The 19,794-nt window shown below is 40.2% G+C and overlaps 1 protein-coding gene across 1 annotated transcript in view; it reads left to right on the top strand.

Annotated features, from left to right (window-relative positions):
- Positions 1 to 19,201, top strand: part of LOC126428443 (ras-related protein Rab-8A) — a 267,599-nt gene extending 248,398 nt beyond the window's left edge. Inside the window, exons 5-6 of the mRNA XM_050090376.1 lie at positions 1,124 to 1,237; positions 18,822 to 19,201. Of these exons, the coding sequence (XP_049946333.1) occupies positions 1,124 to 1,237; positions 18,822 to 18,923 (216 nt within the window). The 3' untranslated portion in view covers positions 18,924 to 19,201. The remainder of the gene's footprint in view (positions 1 to 1,123; positions 1,238 to 18,821) is intronic.
- Positions 19,202 to 19,794: the final 593 nt, after the last annotated feature.

Raw genomic sequence — 19,794 nt, 5'->3', positions numbered from 1 at the left:
AGGTGGTATAAAAATTTAACAGTAAACTCTACAAACAAGCAGATGGCCTGGCAGTGAGCTCAGATCTTTCCAGATTGTTGCCTGAAATATTTATAAAGAATTTAGAAGACAAAATGCTGAATTCCAATCATCACCTCCTCAAAAATATCATCTACTTTTACAGATATGTAGATGATACCATCATTTCAATCAATGGCACAAAAGATGACATCAGTGAGTTGAACCAGTTATTCAACACCTCCCATGAAAACATAAAATTCACAGTTGAACACCAAGCAGGTGGCAGTACATATTTTTTAGACTTTATTATTAGAATAAAGAATAGTAGATGGCTGTGAATGGAAGCTATGACCACTGGAGGCATTCTATTTTACTTATTTTATTCTTACGTATAGATCTATGTTTGGTTTTTGTCCAAAAAATAAAAAGCCAAAAACTTGTTCTGAAATAGTGTTTTATTTCTCCACTACACAGTGCCATAAGCTCCTCCTAAATTTGTGATACAAAGTAATACTACAGCCACATACATCATACTAACAGATGTAAATCCACCTGACAATGGAGATTTAAACCTTTGAAATGTGTCGTAGAGATGAATAAACAGTGACTGGTAGCAGTAAAGTTGTTGTTTCATTTGATGTCAATAACACTCGTGATAAAGCCTAATCTAAAATGTTCACATTTAAAATAGCTGGGTGATGTATGAAGAAGACAAGTGACTCTTTTTGAAGTGTCTGGTTTCCATGCATTAATAAATTAATCTAGAAGTAGTTTCCATAACCATCTGTTCGAACAGATTTATCACTAGACCTGAGTGACTGAATAGTTTACAGCGTCAGTCAGCTGTGACTCCTTCTAGTGGGTGATATATAACTTGATTCATTTCACAGCCCTTAAAGTCTCATTCATGCTGGGATTTATGGAACATGATGAGTGAAAAAATGATTAAACACAACTTGCTTAGTTACGCTAACTTTTGCCCCTGTTTGATTGAATGAAGGGAGATCTGCTTATGAAAGCTAGTGGAGTATTAATTACAGTGTGGTCATAGTGTAATAACTCTTAGCTATGTTTTTGAGACCTAAACACATGAGTACTTAGTCCTCTGTCTTTTTTTTTCCAGATTGCTGAAAACTTTGACATGCCATTTTTTGAAGTTTCATGCAAACAGAACATAAACATCGAAGAAGCATTCCTGACGTTAGCCAGGAGAATACGAGAGCAGCGGGAGCGCAGGGTATGTATCCGCACATCTCACTTCTCAAAGCTAGTGTTTTCTTTGTTCTAATATCGTATTTAAGAAACAATCAGTCAGGAATGAGAACTGAGAAAACTGTCTCTTGTCAAAATTTACTGCAGAGCCTATAACTGTATCCTACACTAGACCTCAGCCCAGTCCGACTGTTCGCACCTTTCTCAGGCAGTTCTCATTTGGATGTGACCCACAACCTGCCTCTCATAGCACTATTTACACCATCACATCTTTTTCTACCTACCAAACTTCACAGAAGTTCACCTGCGTACCTTACTGGTTGTGCACTACTGGCAGAAGGGATATACTGGAGAAATAGAATGCTCACAGCCTAAGTGTAAGAGCACTGCCTTCAAAAGGCAAGTTTCTGAGTTCAAATCCAGGAAATATCTGCTAAATAACAAAATGGATGCACTCTGCCCCATTTTGAAATATTCATTCTGAAATTATGTAACTGTTTCAATAAATTTGTACATATACAATAGCCCATGTGATAACCAATGTGTTACTGTTACACACTTTGACATTCTACATAACTGTGTCTAGTGTAATGCGCTTCTTAAGTGCTTAATGTTCAATTATCATTCTTCAAACCAGGTATTGATCATTATTTTGAGGTAAGTTGCTTCAAAAGCCACGTACACATCTAAAATTCTAAGTTATTTCTTGGCTGATTATTTTGTCGGTGTTCTTGCTGTCTCCAGTAGTGCACGATGGTGTCTGTGGATCCTATTCGTGTATGAAGATTAACTGCTGAAAGGAGTGTGATATTCGGGTGGTTTCCAAAGATTATTGAATGAAATAAAGTTTCTGAATTTTGAAATAATTATGTTCAACAATATTTCACACCCCGAACTAGTAACACGAAATACATCTGCCTGCAGCAGTTCTACAAAAGCACACCATCTCCATTTACAACCAGAGTCCCACCAAGACTGTTCGTAACAACACTTGTATCACACATAAATGAAAGACTTTATGTCTCTGAGAATAACAATCACTAGTACATCATTAAAAAATTATTAAAATGAGTAACAGAATTTTAGGCAAAATGCTTCAACATTAATTCAGATATGCAGAATATGAATATTTTAGGAAGAAATGACAAGTTTTTATGAACATGCTTTTATATGAAGTCATTTTTTACAACCTAAGATATCAATACTCTCTGGACTCTTATTGCTATGTTGGTTTGATTGCATTATGCTAGCCATTGAGTTTCCCTTTCATGCAATGTTATTCTTGTGTTAAAGGACTTTTCTTCTTAACCTGGCATCAAATTTGAAAATTATGTATTCACCTTCCCCTTTCCACCACATAACATCTGGATCACTCTCAATTCACAAGTTGTAGGATTTGAAGATCAATGTTTGGACAAAAAACTTAAGAACACCACCTTCAAAAATTTGAAGATTTGCAAGTAAAAATCATTTCCAGTGTATTTTTGTATTCATTGGTAGGTGAGTGCATAGTGTAGAGATTGGGCAAATGTAAAGTCGGAGGTTTGAGTCCCACTGCAGCAACGGAGTTTTGTTACTTTCATTAAAATTCAATGTTTATTACCAACTGAAAATGTTACTTGACAAATATTGAGCAATGATTTTATTAATAAAAGTAACATCTTTTAATTTAAATACAAGTGAAGAAAAATAAAAAGATGCCAACTCATGTATACTACACACTCACTTCCCGAAGTATGTGAAAAGCAGCTGAATTTTTTTTTATTGACAGCATTCTGAAATTATCTTATGTGCAAATGTAATTTTTTTTTTTTTTTTTTTGAGAATTGTATGGTACTGATTTAGTGAATTGATGTCCAGGCATTGACCTTCAAATGCCATATGCTTGTGAGATGCCCATCCCCCAATCAAATCCCCGTGTCCTTTGTGAGGAAGGGACACACTGTTCCAAAAGTTAGGAGTGTTTTTTCCTTTCTTTTTTGTCTTCCTGCTTTAACTGTTTCTATCAACAGTACTGGCAGTTGTGCCGCTTAAGGCAAGCACTGGCCTTCCTTCCTTGTCTCTTTACAATTTTAAAAGGTTTCTCTTGTTTCTGATTTGAATTTTCCATTTTATATAGTTAATTATATTCTCTGTAACTTGCTAAACCAACATTCTATGCCTGTGCACCTAAAGTAAACAAAGTGTTTATTGAGCACAAGTGAACATTAAGAATATTAAGCAAAGAAGATAATTGTACATTTTGCAGAAATGTTTTTAAGGATGTTTCGGAATCAGATTCCTGGCCAGCGTTTCTCCGTCTATGTTTGTGTTAATGTTTTTAGTTTTGCCAGACATAATCTTATGACTATGCATCTTTATTTTTTTTTTTAATTTTATCCTGTGACATGGCCAATGTTTGGCCCTCAAAATAATTCAATTATTGTTCTGAAGAAGATACAATTATTCTCATCAAAACCTGGGTAAACTAATAAAATTTTACCTTGCAAATGAAGGCTGAATTTCTTAACTCCTTGAACATATTGTCACTTTGAATATAATAAATATTCTTGATACAGAGAAGCTTATGTCAATGAATCAACATGTTTTTAGAAGCATTACCTGTGCGAAACTTGGCTTGGTCTTTTCTCATATGACATATTGAGAACTATGGATGAAGGGCAACAGGCAGATGCCATATTCCTAGACTTGTGGAGGCATTTGACATGATGACTATTGCATATTGTTGATGAAGGTACAAGCATGTGGAATAGGTTCAGAGATTTGTGTGTGGCTTGAAGCCTTTTTAAGTTACAGAACCCAGTATGTTGTCCTCAACAGTGAGTGTTCATCAGAGAAATGGATATCATCTGGAGTGCCCCAGGGAAGTGTAATAGGATGGTTATTGTTCTCTATAGACATAAATGATTTGCCATTTAATGTGGTGTGGCATACAGTAAGGTGTCGAAGTTGTGTGACTATAGGAAAATACAAGATGACTTAGACAAAATTTCCGATACAATGCTGTCGCGACCTATTCTAGACTACTGCTCAAGTGTTTGGGATCTGTACCAGATCGGACTTAAGGAAGACATCAAACTCAGAGGCGGACTGCTAGATTTGTTTCTGGTAGGTTTGAACAACCCATAAGTGTTACGGTGATGCTTTCAGAACTCAAATGGGAATCCCTGGTGGGAAGGCAATGTTCTTTTTGTGGAACACTGTAGAGAAAATTTAAAGAACTGGCATTTGAAGCTGACTGCCAAACAATTCTATTCCCACCATCATACATTGGGCTTAAGGGCCATGAAGATAAAATATGAGACATTAGGGCTCATATGGAGGCAAATAGACAGACATTTTCCAGTCACCCTTTTTGCAAGTGGAACAGGAAAGGAAAAGACCAGTAGTGGTGCAGCGTACCCTCAGCCATGCACCATATGGTGGCTTGCGGAGTACGCATGTAGATGTAGCTATTTTACAAAACTGCAGTGACTCATATTCTTCCCATGTTAGGCCAAAGTATTTCTGCAGGAGACATTTTTATGTCCTTTTATTTTAGAGACAGGAAGACCAATGCCTTTGATCACTGTGTGATCACAGTAAGAATCCCACAAATATGGAAGTTAGCGTGGAGGATTGTTGTTGCCATTGTACAGATGAAATATTATGTCTTCAAAAAATATACAATACAAGGAATTATTTTGCCTAATTATATGACCACAATGTTGCATAACCTAACAACACAACTTTCCAGAACAACATAACTTGCCAGACAAAAAATGCTGTGACAAGAAGATTGTTGTTTGCTCGTTGACACAGCTGGCTATGAATTCACTGTCTGCAAGACTTGGCTCACTCTGTTATGTTACCAAGAATTCAGTGCTCTATAACATGAGGACATGGCTGATTTTGAAGCGTACTATTGTTTCACCTGATATACTTCTACTTTAAATTGATAACTTTAACCCATTTTCGCAAATTTTGTGACTCGGCCAATTTTGACACTAGATGCCTCACGTGTGATGAGGTCTGGACTTTCAGCAGCTTCTCACCTACTGTGGTTTGACTGCCCTTCAACCAGTTCCCTAGATGCTTGTAAAACAGCTGCCCAACTTCCACATCTGCTAGATGTTCATTCCCAGGTACTGGACCATAACAACAGCCTTTTGTCAGAGTTGCTTATGTCAGTGGATCTCTACATTTGTGCCCTGTTTCCCCATTCATCTGTGCTCTGTTTGTATACTATCCTTGCCACTTATTGTGCCCGCACTGCCACTGGATAGTAATCAGTCTTGCAGTTGGCAGTGGTTGTGATGTTCTTCTTCACCTGTACATAAATCTACAACAATGAAGTCATAATTTTACATTACTGCTACCCTCATTAGAATTAACTTTTCATGCGTACTCTAGTGCTGTGTTCCTTATTTCACAAGGAGAACTTTCAGACCTGGAAAAGAAACCTTGTTCGGTGTGTATAGTGGTCAGACAACACCATTGTTATGGTATATTGATAATTTTTACTTATCAACTGTCTGACAGCAACTGAATAAAACACAATTTTAGTGCCATACACATTTCGCCTTTATTTTCTGCAAGGCATTATCAGTGGCCTGGAATATGTACATATGTTTGCTATTAGATGGGAAAAGCATGTAATATCATTGAACAAAAAATTAAGTCAAACATGTTATATACTTAGAATGCTTAAAAGCTCATGTAATATTAAAACAGTGTTATGTGTTTATTTCTCATTCATGCACAGTTTATTAAGATACGGCGTACAGTTTTGGGGGAACATCAGTCTAACAAAACACTCATTTAAACTACAAATGAAGGCAGTCAGAATAATAAAAGGTATAGGATATAGAGACTCTTGTAGGCAAGCTTTCAAAGAATTAAAAATCATGACACTACCATCTTTATACATATATGAAAGCATATGTTTCTTAAAAGAACACGAGGAATTTTCTACATTAAACAGAGAATTTCACAACTACGAAACAAGGAATAGGAATGATTTCCACAGAGAAATTCATAAAACAGCTATGTATCACAAAGGTGTACTATACCAACCCAAAATCCTCTACAGTGCTCTCCCCAAAGAACTAAAAATAATACCAAAACTGTACATATTTAAAAGAGAATTAAAAAACATGTTATTGAGCAATAGTTTTTACAGTATTGAAGAGTTTACGAATCGTTGACAATAAAATTGCAGTTAATATTTCGCTGACATAATAAATATGTGTAATTGCTCACATTTAAATACTTGCTGTTTCTATGAAAGTGTGAAACAGTGTTAATGTAAGAATGTAAATAATCTTTGATGTGAGAATCACTAACTTTTTTTTTTGTACGTTGTTATCCTACTTGTATATTTTTATGTTAATGTTCTAAAAGTTCTATTAAAATTGTAATGTCTAAGTGACAAGTAAATTCAATTACAAATTTTCATGTATATGTATTTTAAATTGTAATGTTTATTGACAAGTCCTATGTCATTTCGATGATGTACTACAAGGACGCTAATAAATTGAATTGAATTGAATTTAATTTAATTTACATTTTTGTTACTGTACCTATAGGTTATAAACAGGTCTGGTGGTTGTTATTTCCAGTAGTAATGTTTTGAACTGAACTTACAGATTGCATGGACAATTTCTTACATATTACGCTCCTGTTGCATTTTTGGTGTTGTTCTTTGTTGGCTGTGTGTGTGTGTGTGTGTGTGTGTGTGTGTGTGTGTGTGTGTGTGTGTGTGTGTGCGTGCGTGCGTGTGTGTCCAGAAGGAGAAGGGGGAAGAGTTTTTTTGTTTTATGTTATCATTTCCTTTATTAAGTGTAGTAGGGAGCCTGTGCTGATGTGTGTTTGTTCATTTATCACATGTTTGTTATCTGCTATGACTTTCTACACTTAATAAAGGAAATGATAAGATAAAACAAAAAAACTCTTCCCCCTTTTCCTTCTGGACACACACACACACACACACACACACACACACACACACACACACACACACACACACACAGCCAACAAAGAACTACACCAAAAATTCAACAGGAGTGTAATATGTAAGAAATTGTCCACGCAATCTGTAAGTACAATTCAAAACCTTACTACTTAATAGGAAATAGCAATCACCAGAACTGTTTATAACCTATAGGTACAGTAACAAAAATGTAAATTAAATAGCAAACATATGTACATGTTTCAGGCCACTGATGATGCCTTGCAGAAAATAAAGGCGAAACGCGTATGGCACTAAAATTGTGTTTTATTCAGTTGCTGTCAGACTGTCCATAAGTAAAAATTATCTATGTACTGTAATATTACACACAACTGAGGAAGACAGGATTACAAAAGTTGAAGATGTCAACACTACTGTTATTTTTATTATTATTATAGAGTATATTAGTTTCTTTATCTTGATCTATCATATTTTACTTCAGAAAACAGTATTTTTGCTCCTGAAAATTGATCATTTGTTTATTTTCAATAGTGTACTTACACACTCAGCTTATTGTAACATTGGGTTTCAAAACTTGTCCATACTTATCCAGCGAATCAGCATTTTAATATAATGGTGAACAATCTAATTTTTGTGATAGCCTTAATTTTATAAACAAATTGCAAATTCATGTTACATAAACAACAAATCAAGTACAGTGGAGATGCTGAGTCGCAGATAGGCACAGCAAAAAGACTGTCAGAAAATGAGTATTCAGCCAACAAGGCCTTTGTCAGAGATAGAACGCACACACACTTATGCAAATGCAACTCACATACACGTTACCACAGTCTCTGGCTGTTGAGGCCAAACTGTGAGCAGCAGCACACTATGGGAGATGCAGCCTGGTGGTGGGGGTAAGGAGGAGTGTGGGGCAGAGAGAAAGAGGGGGGGAGGTTAACAGGGTAGGGGTTGGGGACTGTAAAGTGCTGTTTGTGAGAGCACACAGGGATGAGGTGGAGAGAGAGTACCGCAGCTAGATGTGCCAGGAGGTGGGAGCTCAGAAGGAGGGTGAGAGGTGGCAGTACAGCAGCCAGAGACAGCAGTCGTGTGTGTGTGTGTGTGTGTGTGTGTGTGTTGTCTATTTCAGAAGAATACTTTCTGGCCAAAAGTTGACATGTTTGACAGTCTTTTTTGTGCCTGTCTGGGATTCAACATCTCCACTGCGTGATGAGTAGGAGTCTATCCTTTTCATAGTATTGTTATTATTCTGTACTGGATTTTCCATTGTTTGATTTTGCCTCACAACTTTTCTTCCATACCATAACCCAGTGCTGTTTTCCTTTGTTACTATTTTCTATTGCATTACTTTACTCAGTGTCCATATCTTCTTCCAAACCACACCACACGCTCTGGCTTATGAGTCACACCACGCTGACAGTTTGTGCAGCATCTCGTATCGCACATCTGTGCTAACCTCTTCATCTCAGAGTAGCACTTGTAACCTACGTCCTCAATTATTTGCTTGACGTATTCCAATCTCTGTCTTCCTCTACAGTTTTTGCCCTCTACAGCTCCCTCTAGTACCATGGAAGTCATTCCCTCATGTCTTAGCAGATGTCCTATCAACCTGTCCCTTCTCCTCATCAGTGTTTTCCACATATTCCTTTCCTCTCCGATTCTGCATAGAACCTCCTCATTCCTTACCTTATCAGTCCACCAAATTTTCAACATTCGTCTATAGCACCACATCTCAAATGCTTCGATTCTCTTCTGTTCCGGTTTTCACACAGTCCATGTTTCACTACCATACAATGCTGTACTCCAGACGTACATCCTCAGAAATTTCTTCCTCAAATTAAGGCCGGTATTTGATATTAGTAGACTTCTCTTGGCCAGAAATGCCTTTTTTGCCATAGCAAGTCTACTTTTGATGTCCTCCTTGCTCCGTCCGTCATTGGTTATTTTACTGCCTAGGTAGCAGAATTCCTTAACTTCATTGACTTCGTGACCATCAATCCTGATGTTAAGTTTCTCGCTGTTCTCATTTCTACTGCCTCTCATTACCTTCGTCTTTCTCCGATTTACTCTCAGACCATACTGCGTGTTCATTAGACTGTTCATTCCGTTCAGCAGATCATTTAATTCTTCTTCACTTTCACTCAGGATAGCAATGTCATCAGCAAATCGTATCATTGATATCCTTTCACCTTGTATTTTAATTCCACTCCTGAACCTTTCTTTTATTTCCAACATTGCTTCCTCGATGTACAGATTGAAGAGTAGGGGTGAAAGGCTACAGCCTTGTCTTACACCCTTCTTAATACGAGCACTTCATTCTTGATCGTCCACTCTTATTATTCTCTCTTGGTTGTTGTACATATTGTATATGACCCGTCTCTCCCTATAGCTTACCCCTACTTTTTTCAGAATCTCGAACAGCTTGCACCATTTTATATTGTCGAACGCTTTTTCCAGGTCGACAAATCCTATGAAAGTGTCTTGATTTTTCTTTATCCTTGCTTCCATTATTACCCATAACGTCAGAATTGCCTCTCTCGTCCCTTTACTTTTCCTAAAGTCAAACTGATCGTCACCTAGTGCATTCTCAGTTTTCTTTTCCATTCTTCTGTATATTATTCTTGTAAGCAGCTTTGATGCATGAGCTGTTAAGCTGATTGTGCGATAATTCTCGCACTTGTCAGCTCTTGCCGTCTTCGGAATTGTGTGGATGATGCTTTTCCGAAAGTCAGATGGCATGTCGCCAGACTCGTATATTCTACACACCATTGTGAATAGTCGTTTTGTTGCCACTTCCCCCAATGATTTTAGAAATTCTGATGGAATGTTATCTGTCCTTTCTGCCTCATTTGACCGTAAGTCCTCCAAAGCTCTTTTAAATTCCGATTCTAATACTGGATCCCCTATCTCTTCTAAATCAACTCCTGTTTCTTCTTCTATCACATCAGACAAATCTTCACCCTCATAGAGGCTTTCAATGTATTCTTTCCACCTATCTGCTCTCTCCTCTGCATTTAACAGTGGAATTCCCGTTGCACTCTTAATGTTACCACCGTTGCTTTTAATGTCACCAAAGGTTGTTTTGACTTTCCTGTATGCTGAGTCTGTCCTTCCGACAATCATATCTTTTTTGATGTCTTCACATTTTTCCTGCAGCCATTTTGTCTTAGCTTCCCTGCACTTCCTATTTATTTCATTCCTCAGCGACTTGTATTTCTGCATTCCTGATTTTCCCGGAACGTGTTTGTACTTCCTCCTTTCATCAATCAACTGAAGTATTTCTTCTGTTACCCATGGTTATGAATCAAAGACGCTACCCCTAGACCAGGGGTCCTCAATCCTAGACCTTCAAATTGATCACTCTTCCTGGCTCACTCTCATGTATTTTTGTGTGTAATTTTCCATACCTTCCTGTGCCATGTGAACTGGCACCTCATCCTATCAACCTCTCACTGCCCCAGATCTCTTTCTCCTCTGTTATTCTAATACACATGTACTGGTCTAACCTGCTCCATTCACATGCAGTGTGGCTGTCCCCATTCTTCAGATGTATCTGCCCACTAACCTGCATCCCGCATTACCATCTTTTTTGCTTATTTTTATCTTTGATCTCTTTGTGATTTTACATCGATTTCAGTTTGTTTCTGCCTTTCACTGTCGGGCCTTCTCTCTCAGATTTCATCTTGATTTCCCATACTTCATCTGCTTCACCTTTTCTGTGATTTTCCCCAAGCATTTAGCAAATATTTTCACATGTATTTTTATATAATTTACATATTTTTATGCATTTCATTTTTATCCTCCAATTTGGATCCTCACTCTTTCCATCTGTGCCAATACAAAAAGTTTCCCTATCTTTACGCAAAAAACAGTCCCACACACTATTCTTGCATTGTTGCTGGGCTCAAAGAATCCCCCCAAATGGTCTTAACATAAAATCTACCCATCATTGGCTGCAACCGCTCCTTCCAGAAGACCTCCATCTGTTCAGATTCTGCCACTCTTTAACAATCACCAACACACTTCTGCAAAATCATGTCAGTCAGGTGCAAACCTCCTTGCAATACCTCCTCTACATCCATAAAATTCTCCTGCTATGCAATCTTAAATTCCTGTATCCCATCTCTCAGAATGAAAGTCTTGCGCTCTAGGAGTAAGAGCGGCATGCACAACGCCACCTCGAAAAACTCTCCAACCTGCTCACTTCCTACTCCCACCTTGGATTACCACTGTCCGCCACCTCTACAACAACCTCCAGACATCCCCCGCATCCCCTCACAGCTGACAAATCGTGCCTTACAGTCCTACTACATGTACCCCACCCTCAAAAACTCACTTCCACCACTACCATAGAACTGAGAAACTAAATAGACCCAAAACCCAGTCACAAACCTTTCATCCAGAAGCCTTAGTTACACAGAAGTATCAGTCCTTCCCAAATGCCTTAGCATTTACCCCACTCAAAATTCAATAACGCCAGACTTGTTAAAGACTTTCTCTCCTTCTCCAAGTCCTTACAGTAGAAACACTTTTTTGTCACCAACCTGACCAATCAGACTCGAGCCAAAACCAATATTGAATGCTGCCTGACTCAGTTCACGCCCCCATCAAACTGTGATACACCCCTGCTGCCCCTGTATCACCCCCTGTTAACCTTCCAGAATTTCTTAACCTCAAACCTTGCCTCACCAACATTCTCTAAATCCCTCAACATGCAATCTAAGCTTACATCTGCAGAACCACAATCCACCACCTAAAAACTGATCCCAAGCTCATAATCCTACCTGCTGGTAAAGGCTCCACCACTGTCAGTTTGAACTGCAGTGATTATCTGGTAGAAAAACTCCACCAGCTGTAATATATGTCAACCTAAAAACCCTGCCACGGTCACCTCATTTCAGAAATCCAACAGAATCACCAGTTCCTCCTCAAATCCTTAGGCCCATCCCAGACCCTGTCTCCTGAGCCTATCTCTCTCCTAACCGCTACCACTTCCCACCTTCTAACATCCATAAATCCATCCATCTAGGATGCCCCGTTGTGGCTGGCTATGGAGCCACCATGAGAATCTCTGTTCTCATAGCCTTCAGCCTATTACACACAACCTACCCTGCTTCCTTGACCACACAGTGCCCCGCTCATCACTACTGACGCAATCTCTCTTTACACTAACATCCCTAATGCTCATGACCTTGCCACTATTGAACACCACCTTTCCCAACGCCCGACGGATTCCAAACCTTCAACATCCATCATGGTTACTGTGGCCAACTATATCTTCACCCACAATTACTTCACCTATGAAGGCATCACCTACAAACTAATATGTGGTACAGCAATGGAAATCCACATGGCTCCATCCTGTGTCAACCTATTTGTGGGCCATCTAGATGAATCTTACCTAACCATCCAGAATCCCAAACTCCTCACCTGGTTCAGATTCATTAATGACATGCTCATGATCTGGATCAAAGGTGAGGACATCCTATCCACATTCATCCAGAACCTCAACACCTCCTCCTCCATTTGCTTCACCTGGTCATCCTCAACCCAACCTTCCTCGATGTTGACCTCCACCTCAAAGATGGCTACATCAGTACCTCCGTCCATACCAAGCACCAGTAATACCTCCATTTCGACAGCTGCCACTCATTCCATACTGAGAAGTCTCTTTGTGCATCCTAGTCACCTGTGGCCGCCACCCTGTAGCAATGAGCAGTCCCTCTCCTAATATACTGAGCGCTCCACTGAGCCTTCACAGACCAAAGTTAACCACCCAACCTTGTACAGAAGCAGATCTCCCATGCCGTATTGCTCGTCACCCACCACCTCTCAATGTCTGTCTGTCCGGCCACAAAGTGTCAGAAGTTCCATGCAGCTTTTCGCAGATGAAGCTGTAGTATACAGAGAAGTTGCAGCATTAGAAAATTGTAGCGAAATGCAGGAAGATCTGCGGCAGATAGGCACTTGGTGCAGGGAGTGGCAACTGACCCTTAACATAGACAAATGTAATGTATTGCGAATACATAGAAAGATGGATCCTTTACTGTATGATTATATGATAGCAGAACAAACACTGGTAGCAGTTACTTCTGTAAAATATCTGGGAGTATGTGTGCGGAACGATTTGAAGTGGAATGATCATATAAAATTAATTATTGGTAAGGCAGGTGCCAGGTTGAGATTCATTGGGAGAGTCCTTAGAAAATGTAGTCCATCAACAAAGGAGGTGGCTTACAAAACACTCATTCGACCTATACTTGAGAATTGCTCATCAGTGTGGGATCGGTACCAGGTGGGGTTGACAGAGGAGATAGAGACGATCCAAAGAAGAGCAGCGCATTTCATCACAGGGTTATTTGGTAAGTGTGATAGTGTTACGGAGATGTTTAGCAAATTCGAGTGGCAGACGCTGCAAGAGAGGCACTCTGAATCGCGGTGTAGCTTGCTGTCCAGGTTTCGAGAGCGTGTGTTTCTGGATGAGGTACGGAATATATTGCTTCTCCCTACTTATACCTCCCAATGAGATCATGAATGTAAAATTAGAGAGATTCGAGTGCACATGGAGGCTTTCTGGCAGTCGTTCTTCCCGCGAACCTTACGCGACTGGAACAGGAAAGAGAGGTAATGACAGTGGCACATAAAGTGCCCTCCGCCACACACTGTTGGGTGGCTTGCAGAGTATAAATGTAGATGTAGATGTAGATGTAGATGTAAAGAAGCATTCCTCTCTTGTCTCGGAACCACTTAAATCTGGAGGAACTGAATCACTTTCTGCAACAGGATTTCGACAACCTCTCATCGTGTCCTGAAATGTGGAATGTCCTGCCTACTGTCTTCCCCACCCCTCCCACACTGGTATTCCACAGCCCACCAAACCTATGCACTAACCTCATCGATGCCTACACCATGCCGCTCGCAACCCCTTGCCTCATGGCTCAATCCCTCTGATGGTCCTAGACCTGTCCCATATATCCTCCCACAATCACCCACTCCAGTCTGGTAGAAGCATCACCTATCCCATCAAAGACAGTGCTGCCTGTGAAACTAGTCATGTGATCTACAAGTTAATCTGCAAACACTGTACTGCATTCTATGTGGGCACGACAACTGACAAGCTGTCTGTCCACCGACAAATGGTGGCTGAGAAACAGCTGGACCACCCACTCGTTGAACACACTGCCCAACACAACGTTCTTCATTTTAATGACTACCTCACAGCCTACCCCATCTAGATCCTATCTACCAACACCAGCTTTTCTGAATTGTTCAGGTGGGACCTCTCCCTGTAATATATCCTGCATTCCTGTAACCCTCCTGGCCTCAGCCTTTGTTAGTCACTGTCCTTCAGTCACCTGTCCCCTCCCCTGTTCCCACTGCAGCACTACACAGCCATCAATTCCACGAACACACTGGCAGTCTTTTTACTTCTCTCCTTTTCACTTCCCCTCCATCTAACCTCCCAACTGCCCGTCTGTGACCCAACATTTCCACTATATGGCGAGTAGCAGTCAATCCTTTCCATGACTTGAGGTGAACTGTAATTTTCACTTCTAGGAGACCAGAGTTGATACAAAAATGGTTCAAATGGCTCTGAGCACTATGGGACTTAACTTCTAAGGTCATCACTCCCCTAGAACTTTGAACTACTTAAACCTAACTAACCTAAGAACATCAAACACATCCATGCCCGAGGCAGGATTAGAACCTGCGACCGTAGTGGTCGCGCGGTTCCAAACTGTAGCGCCTAGAACCGCTTGGCTACCCTGGCCGGCTGAGTTGATACAGATTTCTTTCCTCTTTCCTCTGAAGTTTGGCAAAGAGGGCTGTAAAATGTCTCAATTTTTCTGTATCAGCATTTGACAAATTGCTAAGAAGGAAGAAAATTTACCGTTTAATATTCCGTCAAGAATTTTATCATTACAAGAGTCACTCCACAAGAAATGCACACTTTTTTTTAATCCATCTTTTATTTTACATGTTTGAAAGTTTTACAGTTTGTAGATACATCCTTTAGGGACAATATTTTCATTTCTCCACATAATTTCCATGGGGAGCCTTGGGAGAGCCAGTCATGACAAAACTCTTACCATCTGGTGAGCAAGATGTATGAGACAGGCGAAATACCCACAGACTTCAAGAAGAATATAATAATTCCAATCCCAAAGAAAGCAGGTGTTGACAGATGTGAAAATTACCAAACTATCAGTTTAATAAGTCACAGCTGCAATATACTAACGCGAATTCTTTACGGACGAATGGAAAAATTGGTAGAAGCGGACCTCGGGGAAGATCAGTTTGGATTCCGTAGAAATGTTGGAACACGTGAGGCAATACTAACCTTACGACTTATCTTAGAAGAAAGATTAAGAAAAGGCAAACCTACATTTCTAGCATTTGTAGACTTAGAGAAAGCTTTTGACAATGTTAACTGGAATACTCTCTTTCAAATTTTGAAGGTGGCAGGGGTAAAATACAAGGAGCGAAAGGCTATTTACAATTTGTACAGAAACCAGATGGCAGTTATAAGAGTTGAGGGGCATGAAAGGGAAGCAGTGGTTGGGAAAGGAGTGAGACAGGGTTGTAGCCTCTCCCCGATGTTATTCAATCTGTATATTGAGCAAGCAGTAAAGGAAACAAAAGAAAAATTCAGAGTAGGTATTAAAATTCATGGAGAAGAAGTAAAAACTTTGAGGTTCGCCGATGACATTGTAATTCTGTCAGAGACAGCAAAGGACTTGGAAGAGCAGTTGAACGGAATGGACAGTGTCTTGAAAGGAGGATATAAGATGAACATCAACAAAAGCAAAACGAGGATAATGGAATGTAGTCAAATTAAATCGGGTGATGCTGAGGGGATTAGATTAGGAAATGAGACACTTAAAGTAGTAAAGGAGTTTTGCTATTTAGGGAGTAAAATAACTGATGATGGTCGAAGTAGAGAGGATATAAAATGTAGACTGGCAATGGCAAGGAAATCGTTTCTGAAAAAGAGAAATTTGTTAACATCTAGTATAGATTTAAGTGTCAGGAATTCGTTTCTGAAAGTATTTGTATTGAGTGTAGCCATGTATGGAAGTGAAACATGGACGATAACCAGTTTGGACAAGAAGAGAATAGAAGCTTTCGAAATGTAGTGCTACAGAAGAATGCTGAAGATAAGGTGGGTAGATCACGTAACTAATGAGGAGGTATTGAATAGGATTGGGGAGAAGAGAAGTTTGTGGCACAACTTGACTAGAAGAAGGGATCGGTTGGTAGGACATGTTTTGAGGCATCAAGGGATCACAAATTTAGCATTGGAGGGCAGCGTGGAGGGTAAAATCGTAGAGGGAGACCAAGAGATCAATACACTTAGCAGATTCAGAAGGATGTATGTTGCAGTAGGTACTGGGAGATGAAGAAGCTTGCACAGGATAGAGTAGCATGGAGAGCTGCATCAAACCAGTCTCAGGACTGAAGACCACAACAACAACAATTTCCATCCCTCTCAACTGCCTTACGCCGTCTTGGAACCAGCGCCTGTATACCCGCATGTTAAAATTTTGGACCAACCTGTTGGAGCCATTGTTTGGCAGCGTGCACAAGGGAGTCATCATCTTCAAACCTTGTGCCACAAAGAGAGTCTTTCAGTATCCTGAAGATATGATAATCACGTGGAGCCAAGTCAGGACTGTAAGGTGGGTGTTTCAGTGTTGTCCATCCGAGTTTTGTGATTGTTTCCGTGTTTTTTTGACTGACATGTGGCCATACATTGTCGTGCAACAGCAAAACATCCTGCTTTTGCCATCAGTCGAGCTTGAAGTTTCTTCAGTATCATCACATATGCATCAGAATTCATGGTGGTTATACTTGGCATGATGTCCACAGGACAAACACCGTAGCCATAACTTTTCCAGCAGAAGGTGTAGTTTTGAATTTTTTTTTCTTGGTTGAGTTTGCATGATGCCACTCCATTGATTTCGACTCTGGTGAAAAATGATGGAGCCATGTTTCATCACCTGTCACAATTCTTCCAAGAAATTCATCTCCACCAGTCTCATACTGTTCCAAAAGTTCACTACACACAGTTTTTCTTGTTTCTTTGTGAGCCACTGTCAACATCCTGGGAACCCACCTGGCACAAACCTTTATTAACATCAACACTTTCAGTATTCTGCAAACACTTCCTTCCCACATGCCAACATAGCGTGACAATTTGTTCACTGTGATGTGTCTGTCAGCAGTCACCAATTCGTTAACTCTCTGCACATTGTCTGGAGTGTGGGCAGTACGAGGCCTGCCGCTGCGAGGACAGTCCTCAATATTGCCGTGCCCGATGTCATCACGTAACCTGCTTGCCCACCGACTACCTGTATTGCGAACGACAGCAGCATCTCCCTACACCTTTTTCAGCCTCTTGTGGATATTTCCCACTGTCTCATTTTCACAGCACAGGAATTCTATGACAGTACATTGCTTGTGATGAATGTCAAGTGTAGCAGCCATCTCGAAGACATACTGTGACGGCGCCACTCATGGGAATAGGTTGAACTAAGTTTGAAAACAAGTGGGAAGGATGTATTTACACACTGTAAAACTTTCACACATGCAGAATGAAAGCTGTAATTTTACAAAAATAGTGTGCATTTCTTTTGGAGTGACCCTTGAATAAATGGACTCAAACTCATAGTGCCATGGCAAGGTAGGAAGTAGGCTGTCTCCCATTTGTAAGGTCTGATGTGGGATTTGCCTTAATCCATTTAGGAAACTGTCGATAACCCTAATTTGAGATGGCTGGACAGGAGTTCAGTGCTACCCACTGGGGGACCTTGCTTTGTGTGGGTCATTAGGAGGTGCTGTTCTAGTCATGTACAGAAAATAAAAAGAGAACTTTGCGTAACTTATTGAAAACTGTCTGTGTTGTGTTATATTTGGCACAACACAAATTTCCAAATGATTATGGTCTATTGCAGCCACTTATTATTCTTTCAAATATAAGGCGTGAAAGTGCCTAGAAATTGTGTCCAGAAATCAGAAAAACCGACGTGGGACCGTGCTGCAATAACACTGCCCACAGTACCTGCTTAGGTATGGGAAACGAGTCACTTGGTAAAGTCTTCACAAAAACGCACATAGTTCCAACATATTTCTCTTTCACTTATAAGTATTTGGTGAGTTATAATATGTAGATTCAATACAGCAACCATGGTTTGGTGCAAACTGAATTTGTCTTTGAGTGGCCATCCCCCACCCCCCTGAGACCCAAGATGTCGCCAAACAATGTCAGTATTGGCACTTGAGCAAAAAAGTTTGAAGACAGAAAACTCGAAACAAGTACTTGTAATGGGGTATGTGGAATTATTTACATCATAAGGACAATTTGATGGCATTACAGTTATTTGCATGTGTGAGATTATTTTATTTCACAATTAAAAATGTTTTCTGAATTACAAAAAGAATAGATTAGACAAAGAAATGACAAAATCTGCATAAATTGTAAACGAAATATGTTAGTGTTGTATATTAAACTGGTGCATTGTGTTGTATATTAAACTAGTGTACCATGTTGTTTAGTAAACAGTGTGTGTGTGTGTGTGTGTGTGTGTGTGTGTGTGTGTGTGCAGCACCGGCCAGCTTCATTTCGCACTGTATGTATCTATCCACATTCTGCCTGCAGGCGAGCCTCTTTGACAGCAACGAGAAGTCCGAAGGCTCCAAAGTGGACCTGAGCAAGTCGAAACTGCCCGCCGGAGCCGAGTCGTGGCGCTGCGGCTGCTAGTCTGCCTGCTGCCCCACGGCCGTCCGCCCGGCTCTCCGTGAGTCGCAGTGCCGGGGGACGTGCACTTCACCTGCACCGGCGTCCTGCAGTCGTCTGGGCAGCTACTGTCTCTGGTGACTCCGCTGATGTCACCGTTTCAGAAAAGTCATTTTTGTTGTGTGTCCTTTTTTTAACCTTTTGTAGTTCATCTCACCGAAGGTTGGCGGTGGCAGAGCACCGTCGGTCCGAGAGGTGGCAGAGATCTGCACACACGGAGACGCGTATAGCGGGAGCGAAGAGGAAACGTGAATGTGTTTTCTGTATTGTACACACTGAAATAAATCTTCTCATTTCTTCCTCCTTTTCCCCAAAAATAGTAAAAATTTTGCCACCAGTAGAATGCCCTCGAATGAGTTACCGCTGCATTATCGGAGGAGGACATCCGTCCTGAGACGACTGTACATCTCTGTACATGACAATAGATAGTAGGTGTGTTAACTCATTTGGACGGGAACAAAACAGCCACTAGCTTCTCTACGTGAAACACTGACTGAAATGGTCAACACAAGTAGAGTATTTTTAATGACTTTTTTTTTAATGATAGATCTATATTGGTTTGAACTGGCACATCTGTTTGATGCACCTGCAGCCTTTTGAAATAAGATCAGAATATGGAAAATTTGCTCTCTATAGAAGATAGTCATCAGTGCCATATATGACCAAGGCTACATCTGTCACTGAAGCATTTTACAATGGATTCTCTGCCATTTCAAATACAAATAATTTTGCAGAACTCCCTGCTCTGCAGATAAGAAAAGAAAATGCCCTTCTAGTTGCTTTTCAGGTTATGAGTACCTGTATCAGGTTTCCTTTAGAAATTATAATATGACAT

The sequence above is a fragment of the Schistocerca serialis genome, chromosome 12 (genome assembly GCF_023864345.2).
Source record: "Schistocerca serialis cubense isolate TAMUIC-IGC-003099 chromosome 12, iqSchSeri2.2, whole genome shotgun sequence".
In the NCBI taxonomy this organism is placed as follows: domain Eukaryota; kingdom Metazoa; phylum Arthropoda; class Insecta; order Orthoptera; family Acrididae; genus Schistocerca; species Schistocerca serialis.
The sequence above is the reverse complement of the archived record's forward strand: the minus strand, read 5'-3'. Positions and strand labels throughout refer to the sequence as shown.